Source organism: Lepeophtheirus salmonis, chromosome 3, assembly GCF_016086655.4.
Source record: "Lepeophtheirus salmonis chromosome 3, UVic_Lsal_1.4, whole genome shotgun sequence".
Taxonomy (NCBI): Eukaryota; Metazoa; Arthropoda; class Copepoda; order Siphonostomatoida; family Caligidae; genus Lepeophtheirus; species Lepeophtheirus salmonis.
This window is the reverse complement of record NC_052133.2, coordinates 11527227-11538717: the sequence shown is the minus strand read 5'-3', so window position 1 is coordinate 11538717 and position 11491 is coordinate 11527227. Positions and strand designations below refer to the sequence as shown.

Below are 11491 nucleotides of genomic sequence, written 5' to 3'. Positions count from 1 at the left end.
TAGCCAAAATTTATTCATAAGAATAATAAAATGGCTAATATATACACTAAGATACGATGGGGGATCAATAAGAAATTATATTTCTGTCCTTATGGAAAAGGAGTGTAAGTATAACTTATTACTTCATTGTTTATCAAAAATAATAATCTATGAAATATCCATGACGTATCAAGGGAAACGAGAGAATCAACAGTTGAAATCAAAATACATAGCAAATTCAAAAGATACACAAATGATATTATAACGCTTTTCTTACAAATGTTTGACTTCCACCACACTTTTTAATAGTGACGTCAAAGAGTGTAACTGTTACCAAGAGGTGCTATATATCGCCTTCCTTACCTGTTACTCCTGAAATAAACTGTTATACCTTATGATGGCATATCTGTCTGTTTTGTCTAACAGTCTGTACGGTACATCAAATTAAAAATTCTAGCAAGCCTGATTACATAATGGTATAACCTTGTATTTCTATAAACCTTCATACAAAGAAAATTTTTATGTTTGCAAGGTAACGCTGTGTTTTGTTTTTTATGATTCACACATGATGTCACTTGATCTTTTTTCCTTTTGATCACCTAGAACTTTTTTTCTCTTCTATGAATGTACATTGTTAATTCAATTAAATCGTTAAGTTCATGGAAACTGTGTAGTTAATTATTGATTAACATTCAACGCTCAAAGTGGACACAAAAAAGTCTCAAAGGACAATATCATGTATAAATATTGATCATATGCTTTTGTTCTTTTAAAGTTGGCAATCTGAATCATATAATACTTAGGGATGTGAATATTGCCTAAATTATAGTGAGCGTAAGTTTAAAAAAAAGGTTATGTTGAAAAGAGTAAAATATCAATGCCATATCCTTCTCTATTTCGAAAATTCTTACGTATCAGTGAGTAAAGAACACTATAGTCTTAAGTTATCTCTGTCAGTAAAGATATGATAGCTCATAGTTACCATATATTTTATGATAATTTGTCTTATGTGGTTTTTACGCTCACCGTTAATTTAGCCCATACATTTACATCCTTAATAATAATAGATGTTTTTATTGTTTTATGTCTAAAAAGGTGTTTTTTTTCGAAACTTATATTGCAAAATTGACAATTACCGATTAATTGGCAAAGTAGCCAATTAGGCCAACTAGCAATAAGATGCTAATAAATCAGAGCATCCCTAATATTAATATTACTACTGAATTAGTCCCTCTTGAACCGAGCTATTTAATTAGTACTGAGTAACTTAATGTTTCTTGAACCGCGAACCACATTATTTTTGAAAAAAAAAATGACATTTTATGGGGAAAAAATTATTTTTGCTTCAATTATAGACGATTTTTTTATAGATCTTAGATGTGGACTATCAATCAAACAGACCTACCTGAGGAATATATTTATACATTTTAAATAGAAAAAACCTCATTTGAGTTGCAGATGAGCCCATTCACATCTTTAAACATGTGAAAACTCAGACACCATAAATAAATTAGAATGAGAAGATCCCATTTGAAATGTAAAGAGCTATCCAATAGTCGAAATTTAAATGAGATCTTTAATCAAAGGGATCCATTTTCTCAAGAACCTCACAATATACGTAGAAAAAATTATTTTAATGAGGAGCGTGTCTAATACTAATACATAGAATCAGGGATTTTGAATTATTATTATTTTTTGTTAATTCGTGTTATTGATGTATACCATTATTGGTTAATTGAGAGTGTATTTATGTAAATATATTTAATAGAGAGGCCTATATAGGCATCTGCGTTATTATTACCTAATCTTCAAAAATGGGTTTGGATACAATATGATTTTATACCATAAAAATAATCATATAATACTTATGTTAATGTATAATTAGATTAATTCTCCATAACTTTCATTTTAATCATAAAACCAGAACTTCCCTGGAGTATTTGACTACCCCAACAGTAAAATGAATATTTACAAGTATAAAACTTTATTTTTTTGAAGATATTGTTCTGGAATCCGTTGAACTGCTAGAACTGGAAGACCGCTAAGGGCATAATCTCGGAAAAGAATAGTAATTTTTTTAGACTACATATGATAGATCCCACTCTCCTTTTATATTTATCATTTGAGTTGATAAATAATAAGAACCCATCAAAATAGAATTTTAAAACTTCGATAATATTTGTTTTCATTATATACCAAACGCATCCAGAGTAAAAAAAATTTAATCTAGTATAAATAATACATAATTAGTTTTAATTAATTAAATAGTGAAATCTAAATTAATGATCAACTTGCTACTAATCTAAATTAATGTCCTTGTACTCCGCTTTAGCTAAGATATTCTTAAATTTATTCTTAATGAAGTTACCAAATAAACTACTATTACGTAACAACTTATATATATATTTTTGACAAACTAGATTTTAAGTGTAAACACATACTTTTAATCATAATATTAACTTTGTGTTATAGAGAATTGCAAAATTTATGTTATCTAAAAAAAGAAACCCCAAATATAAAAAAAACCTCCATGGATTTGGTTATCTCATTAACGGAATTTTTATTTACTGCCTAAAAGCAAGCGAGGAAAAATTCCAGGTAAATTTGAAGAGATTTTTAATAAATTATTTCTTAATAAGCATTTGTTTACCACGAATGTTATTTGAGGGGGTGCAAATCAAAAACTTTGCGAAGAACTTTTCTAAATAATATAAATGTACACTAATAATATAATAGCTGGCATTTAGAATAAATATTTTCACGTTTTACTAAATTAATACGATAAAATAAAATGTAATCTTCTTTAAATGCAAAATTAATTTGTAAAAGGAAATAATTTATACTCTTTAATGTTCGTAAAGATAACCTCTGATGATCCAAAAACTTGATTTTAAATATTATTTTATGAATGTTTTTCCCCCTTCACTATGGATGTTAATACTCTATTGGCGTCATACACTCATTTTTAAGCTTTGCAGTATTTTCGTATAAAATCCTCTGTCAAACAGGGCCCAAAGTCCAATCCGATTAGGAATAAGGATAATAATTTATAACTAAAGATGTCATTTTTTGTTAAAGTTTTTGAATTTATGTTAGCGTAAAGTTTTGAGATCTTATGTCAATTTACAAAATAAAAAAATAAATGAGAGACAAACTCGTCAACCGAAAGAGCAGAGTCTCAAAGATACAGCATGGAAAAAAAATTCTAGATTATCTTGACAAGTCTGTTTTCAAATCCTTATAATTATCCTTTATCTCTCAAATTTTTTGATGCTATCTCATAATACGTTGAAACATAAAAAGTAATACGAACGTATGTAAGTGAGTGAAAATTTGAGCGATTTCTCGCTCTTTCTAAAACAATGAGCGCGTTCCTGCTCTCCCTCAAGCCTTTTGGTAGGCGCTCGATATAGTACCGCTCTTTAATGCTCTGCATATATCCCTTTTTTAAGCATAAGTATCACTCCCGTCTTCAAATTGGCCTCTTTTTTTTCTTTAAAAATAGACATCCTTATTTATAACTGAAGCCAGGGATGGTTTTAGTGTCAGCGGTCTTTAAATCAAAAATAAATGTGGAAGGTCCTTTCTTTTTTTGATATTTGAATGTATATTATTTTTTTAGATAATAATTTTTTCTTTTTTCTCTTAAATGACCATTTTTAGAGAATAAATTTCATTTTTTGTTATAATCAACGTCTTAGTTTTATCAATTTACATAAATATTCTGTACAAGTTGCAATTTATATATTATTTACTACTTATATAAGCAAATTGCACAAGTGGAAATTTATTCATATTATAATGCATTATTTAATTACAAAATTTGGTCATTTTAATTAGCAACTATTAATTGATACTAGCATTTCATTATGCTCTATTCAAGTTATATGGTTATTATATATTTATGAGTAATATAACTGTGGGCATTTGAACTGTATAATGTGTCACATAATACTGATTTTTTGTCATTGTATTGCAATTGTCAAAAATTACAAAAATAATAAATCAATCATCCATGGAATATTCAATTATTGCATTATCCTAATCTCAAGTATTATCAATCTTTCATATAAAATATCCATTTCATATTATGGTTGCAACTTGTACACAGCATATGCAAATTCACATTAAGGTTAACTAGCTACATCATCCCTTTAAAGTATATCAAAGTCATTAAATAATTGGATTTTTTTTCCTATAAGTGATGTTCCACAAACAAAGTATGTCAATGGGTACTCAAATTTTATGAAGTAAACAAAAACAGAAGCCAAAAATGCTATCAACCGGTATTCTAAAAAAGAAGAAACTGAAAATTAAGGTGGTAACCCTTACAATTTGAAGAATGTTTCTAAGAAAAGTAACTTAGCTGCCGTGACATTTAATTACATTATCTATGAGCAGTCCTGAGAGGAATGGAAAGAAAATCAAGACAAATTTTACTCAGTATCTGATAAAACCATTGGCAAAAATTACTTCAAAGTCTATTCTAAACTCTATTTTTAGAATAACAAGGACTTTTAATCATAACCATAATCATAACTTTCCAACGAATGTTGTATACCCAAGAATGGTAACATTATTAATCCAATATCTTTGTTAGTTTTTATCAAGTTTGGATAAAAATTTAAAAATTGTAGGAAAAAGATTCAGTCCTGGATTTTGTGTGTCCTGAAATGGTAATGCTGCCATTAAAAGTATGGGAAGAGTTGAGGATATGGATCCTTGATATTACAATATTGGCATGCCATAGCTTCTATATATTAAAATCTTATTAGCTTCTAAATTGCAAGTTATTGCAAAGAATCGGATTCAATATTATGTAGGACGTCAAACAACCATTTCCTTGTTGTCATTAATGCGCAATAAAAGACAAAAATTAAGATCTATTCATTTTATATTCAAAAAGTTGCAGTCTTGAAATTCCGTTTTCCCCTTTGTCCTTCCTTTTATTATGTCCACACAAGGCCTTAAATTATAATATAAGAATACATACTGATGAAAAACTATACACATTAGATCAACTCACGTTACCCGGACAACTGAAGGGTAGGAATTTCTCCTTGACTTAAAACAACTTCTTGCTGAGAGGTCGTGCGATTAAGCAAAAACGTAATACACATCGGGTCCTGTAGAATAACTCGAGGTATTTAATAAAAAATCGTCACCAGCAGTTAAAATTTCCCCAAACCCCCTATTCTAAATCATGCAGGATGCATTTTTCAAAAAATGTTCACAAACTACAAATAAAAGTGGGTTCGCTATAAATTAGCTATAAGTTCCTTATTTACAATTAATAAGACCTCAAACCCACTAAAGAAATATTGTGCACTTTTTAAAGTCGAAGTAGAATCCCCTCCCCATCTATTCGATAGTTGCCCTCGGGTTGTCCTCCTTCGTATGGCAACAGAAGTTTTAGTATTCAGCGCTTTTAGAGTGATGATCTCGGAGAACGTCTGACTCAATCATATGAGCCTGATTGAATTCATAAATTTCACTTTATTTTCAGAGACCCTTTCCAAAGACAAAAATTGATGATCTGCCCATAGGATAAATAGCATGTCCATAGGGTTTGATTTAAAGTCAACGTAGACATCGTCTAAAACAAGTTACAAAATGTTATTGTTATTTAAGCGATATAATAATAAAATCCTATAGGCGAAGGCTCAAACGTATCCGCTAAACATGGGGTAGAAGAACGGAAAAATTACAGCAACGCCATAGCATAAGTTCATAAGGGTATTTTTCAACAATTTGCCATATTTTTATGAAAATAACAACCATTTATTAGATGAAAATAGTGGAATTTATTTTAGAGTGTGTGCTATGAAAAAAACTTTAACCAAAATAAAATCCAAACTGATCACGGCATGAATTTAAGTATTAAAAAGAATACCCTCCAATATTTTTTTTTGTGCGGTCAAAATTCGAAAGACTCCCTCCTGTCAAAGCTGCGGCGAGCAATAAAACTCCTTCAAAAATTATCAAAATCGGATGAAAAAAAAATCTATTAATAAAAATGGGTATAACAAGAAAAACTTATTTTATTAAAAATTTCGATTGTTTTGTTAAAAAGCAATGTTTATTTAGTTCATTCATTTAAGGAGTCCATGTACCGAAGCAAATACAAAAGTAATACAATCCGCGTTGTGTGCATATTGTTATTTTTAACAAAAAGAAATTGGGGTGGAAACGCTTATATTTTTTTCGTACAAAAGACATAGCATAACTTACAAGGCAGTATGAACAAAAAAAATCATTTTTATTTGTAAAATATTGAAGAACGATTAGGAACTTCAAAGATTTGTGCCTTCCAACTAAAAAATGAATAATATATTTTCTATTTAGAATAATGTACCCAAATATCCACTTTAATTTCTGTATATCAAGATATATGCTTATTCAAACCAGCTTTTAAACTCAAAATTACGTATAACTATAACATTACTAAAATACTACGTAATTAAAAATATGTTCTTTGTTTAATGAAACTTGTAAATTATTTTTAAAAGAATCTTGACACATCATTGAATGTAAATAAGATATTGTTATCATGGCTTCAGGAAAAATGACTGCCCGAGAGCATTTATTGCTTGGGAGTCCCTGTGATATACCTTTGAATATTTTTTCCCAGTAAGCTAGATTTAATAAGATACAACATGTATCTTAAAAATCAACGTCCAAATGGTGAAAGAATATCTAGAAAAGAACATCTTCAAATCATTGAAATAAACTGCCTCTAATGTCAAGAGTATTTGGGAGAGGGTAGGCATAACTTCTAACGACACAAATACTTGAACCAAAAAGTTAACAAATTTGTAGTAGAGACCAAAGACTGCAGGAATAAAATAAATTTACTAAGGCGATCGAGTGATAAATATGTCGGTAAGCTTTTGGATAAATTATTTCAGGTTTTTAAAATTGCTTTATGTTGTTGCTATGAAAATGAGGAAATAAGTTATTTTAAAATTAAAAACTGGACTTAAGGAGTATTCAGAAAAACACTTTAGGAAGAATTTATTTTCTACATGGATCAAAACTTTTTAAAGAACCTCAGAATTGATACCTCCATTAACAAGTAAACTAGTCAATCCTATAAAAGTAAGTCTAACAAATTTTTTCGAAATCAAAAAAGGAAGTACCAAGAGACTAAAAAAACATATCAAGAAAAAGGAGGAATGGCGAACTTAGATAAACAACAAGATGAGTTTTTAATTAATATGAAATCAATTTGGATTATAAGAGTCCTCTAAGTAATGAAGTAAGTAAACCAGTGAAACAGAGGAATAATTCTGAGCTCCGATTAACAAGCCAAATTTTAGTCAGATATGGATTATCAATTTGTTCAGCTCCAGCATATTGCAAGGCATTATTAAGAGATCTAGACATTCAACTTCCAAATGCAGTAAGCATGTTCAAAATATGGAATTAAAATTCATCAAATGTATAATGAAAAAAAAAAAAAAGAATTCGTATGTATCAAGTTTGATTGCTACAAAGATCTTACGAAATGTCTATCGGGATCTGAAAATCATGAGACTATGGAAGAACATATAACAGTACCTAAATCATTTATCACATATTCCTGAGAATCAGAGAATATTGAAATATTTGTATAAATAATTGAATCTTGAAGTCTTGAGACAATCAGAGCAATTGGTAGTGATGGGACTGCAGTTAATACAAGGCACAAAGGTGGTACTATTAAACTTTTAGCATAAAAATTAAATGCTTCATTTCAATGCTATATTTGTCTGCTTCATTTCAATGAATTGCCTTTCAAAAAGCTTTTTGAACTTTATGATGAAAAGTTAAGTGGACCTAAGACTTTTAAAAGAGTATTAGGAATCTTCATATCAAACCTCTCTTGTCATAAGGATCCAATAAAGAAATAAAATGAATTGTTCCAATCATTCATGAGTCTCATAAGAAAAAGTTTATCGGGAATCAATAGTACTTCATGGAAATTTGGTCAATTTTTCAAAAATTTAGTTAGAATGTTATTTCTAAAAAACATCTAAGGACGATGCACAATGTAAAATGGATCACTAGAGCATCAATTCTCTTAAGGATTTACATCCAAACAAGAAATCTATCAAAATAACATACAAGATTAATAGTCATAATGCTTAATATTTATGCTCCAACATTTTTTCAAATAAAGAAGTATCACTTGATGTTAATGGATCCTGACATCGTTTGTCTTCTGGATATCAGAGATCTCTTATTCTTGCTATAATAGTTGTCTCATTTGCTTCCCTAAAAGATTTCATTGGTTTTTTTAGTGGAAATGGATCTAATAGAGGAGTCATGATTTTCTTATTTCAAAGAAAATCAAAAATGTTTCCTGTGTTAAAGAGTTCTCCAACAAAAGCAATCGGCATAACATTCAAATTTCTTTAAATGGGATAAGTTTCAGTCTAATAAATGTTCATGGTTGGCATGAAAGGTCTACTTCCTTTTTTCAAGCAATTTTTAATAACCCAATAAAGGATTCAACTCCGTTCCTGCTAATTGGGGATTTAATTATTGACCTCAATAAATTTGATTTACACTATCCAAACCTTATTGCTCTACAAAATATAGTTCTTTAGTTCAATCTCGTTAACTTGAAAAAAAATAGAACTGCAGAAATTGATCAGGCCGAAATGAAAGAAAAAGTTGAGTTAGAAAGATCTGCGTACAGAAGGCTTAAGAAATTTTTTTAAAAAGACAAATTTTCTGCCCTGGTAACTAAACCGGTGGATGTGTTAGACTACTTTCATTCCCATTTCCAAAAGATTGTTGGCACACAAAGAGTCAACTTTCCAAAAAGAGAGCAATTTCCACTGTTGAAGGGAATTAAATCTTATCCAAATATACTATTTCTAATTTTAGAGCAAAGTATAAGGATGCTAATGTATATGGTCTAGATGGAATTTTAGCAATGAAGTCATTCAGTACATTTGAATGCCTTAGGTTAATCAATTTACTGGCTCCTTTCAGGGTACCATGGATCTTTTAAGATTATTTTATAAATATATTGTCTTATTTGAGAAATAATTAGATAAATTATATTCCTGGAATATTTATAACTTTCCTAAATAATTATTGCCTGTAATGTATTAATAAAAAAGTTTCACGGAATTACGTCCAAAAAAGCGGATAATTACCTACTTATGTACCTAAACATTACGTGATTCTTTGTTTTTTAATAAAACCCCAGATTTGATGGTACTAATGAAGTATATATTGAAATAAAGTGAAAAACTACAAAACTATATTTTGGTATTCTATGAGAATTTGTAATCGTAATAGTATTAATAATATATTTTGTAAGAAATAATTTAATTTCTTTTCACAGAAAAGAGATTTCTCAATATCCAGTTCCCTTTTGTAAATTACTTCCAGAGTTATTATTGCTATTTCTTCGAGATCCCGAGTTTCTTGAGCCTCCAGAGCTATTTCCTTTAAGGTTACCTCCTCGGCCTCCTTGAACAAAGCTGCCACTGCTGCCGCTTCCTCCAAGAGTATTACGACTATTGTTGCCACCAATGGGGTTACGTCCATTTCCAATTTGACCAGATCCTCCGTTGCATTCCCTTACTTGGACCTGGCGTGTCACCTGCTTTGGAACTTGTTTGTGAATGTTTTGACAATTTTGCCTGGGCACGTTATTGCACTCTTCTACAGGCTTTTTCTCACATCTTTGCTTTGTCACAGATCTGCACTCTTGCTTAGGAACATTTCGACAAACAGGAACGTTCACAGTCTGACATTTTTGATCCGGGACTTGACGTGATCTTTGCTTGGAAACAGGAGAGCATTTGGTTTTCTTTACTTGAATACATGTAGAAGGATCATCAGCCCAAATCTTTTCACCAGCTCCATTCACTTGCCAAGCCTTTTCACATTCCCTCACGGATTCATCTCTACATTCATCCTCAGTGTAGGACTCACTTACATTCTGAAGGAGTCCTCACATTGCCTTTCTTGCTTGTTGTTGCACTCTCTCTTTTGAACAGTCTCACAGACTTGATCCTGATAGTTTTGACAGTCATCGACGAATTGAGTATTGCATACACGTCTGTTAAATAAGAACATATAAATATAACAATTCTGACTACTTTACAATTAAATGTGTATCTACTTACTCATTCACAGTCTTGCACACTTGATCATTGACCTCTTCAAAGTCCACATCATTGATTACTCGAGTAACAAGACGGCATCCATTTCCAACTTGAGTTTCAGCTCTTCCAAGAGATGAAGAGGAGGAGGTAGATGAAGAGCCAAAAGATGAGGAAGAAGATCCTGAATCAATTGCTGAAGAAGAAGATGAACCAATGGATGAAAAGTCTTGTCCTCCGCCAAAGACGACGCGACCTCCACCTAATTCATTACGGCTTCTACTTCCTGCAGTATTTCTTCCATTGTTATTCCTATTGGTGTTGTTACTGCCATAGCCAGTGGGAGAACATTGGGCTATAGAGAGTCCGAGAATCAAAAGACAACTCAGGATTTGCGTAAAATTCTTCATATTTTTAGTTATCTAATTTGATCTTTCCTTTCTAATTTTGTTAAATTGAATGACTTTTAATATCCAACCCATTTTCTTATATATACAATGTTTTTTAAACGCATTACTTTGAACCACATGAGACAATATCAAGCGAGCGCGTTCAATATATAAATAAATTTCCCATTTCTTTTGTATAAATTAATTCCTTTGCATCAGTTTTTTTCTAATTCTTGGGAAGTCTATATTTTGATTTAATCCTAGGATAATATTTGACATCACTTCCAAGATGCATTTGAATCCTGGAGAGTACTTTTTTATATATTAAATAAAATTTAAGATCTTAAATACAAAATGTTTACAATATTCATCCTTAATCATGGCTTCATAAGTATATATCTAGATGTTATGTTTTTTGTTAGTTACTTTTTGAATCAGTTTGTTGTAACGTAATGTTTTTTGTATAACATTTGGTTTTTTGAATAAGAAAAAATCTATTTTGTTGATGAGAGACCTATAGAATTTTAATTACATATTTTAAATTATTAAGGTACTTGTGAGATGTTACTTTTTCTAAAAGTTTCAAGGTTTGTAACTTGATTTTAATATTTTTGGGGCTGATAAATCACGGATATGCTTGATCAAAAAAAGTATTTTAAATTAAAAATTTTCATAATTATAAGATTCAAATCCGTATTATTTTCAAGTCAGTGTGATTTTAATTTCAGAAGGACACATTCATAAAAATTTGAATTGATTTTATGATTATATTAATTTCCCTCTTATTACAATAATCATATTAGCTTAGAAAATGAATATTGACTATTTCTTATAGAGATAAACCAAGAAATAATTGTATTATACTAATTACATAAATATTTAATATTTAAAAAAGTTATTTTCATTAACTTTCAGTTTCTTTTTGAATAGTTTTAAGATATATTTAAATTACTTCAGTTCACCCAAACTAGTAGTCAAATCAATGTCTATCAAAATAATAATAAAAAAATGTTAAAT

The 11491-nt window shown here is 29.7% G+C and overlaps 1 protein-coding gene across 1 annotated transcript; it reads right to left on the bottom strand.

Moving 5' to 3' along the window:
* Positions 1 to 9213: 9213 nt before the first annotated feature.
* LOC121114158 (uncharacterized) lies at positions 9214 to 10552 on the bottom strand. The gene is made up of 2 exons (XM_040708026.2): positions 10110 to 10552; positions 9214 to 10042 (listed from the first exon to the last, which is right to left on the bottom strand). Exons 1-2 carry the CDS (start codon positions 10493 to 10495, stop codon positions 9916 to 9918), a joined length of 513 nt encoding a protein of 170 aa, XP_040563960.1. The 5' UTR covers positions 10496 to 10552; the 3' UTR covers positions 9214 to 9915.
* Between the last annotated feature and the right edge of the window lie 939 nt (positions 10553 to 11491).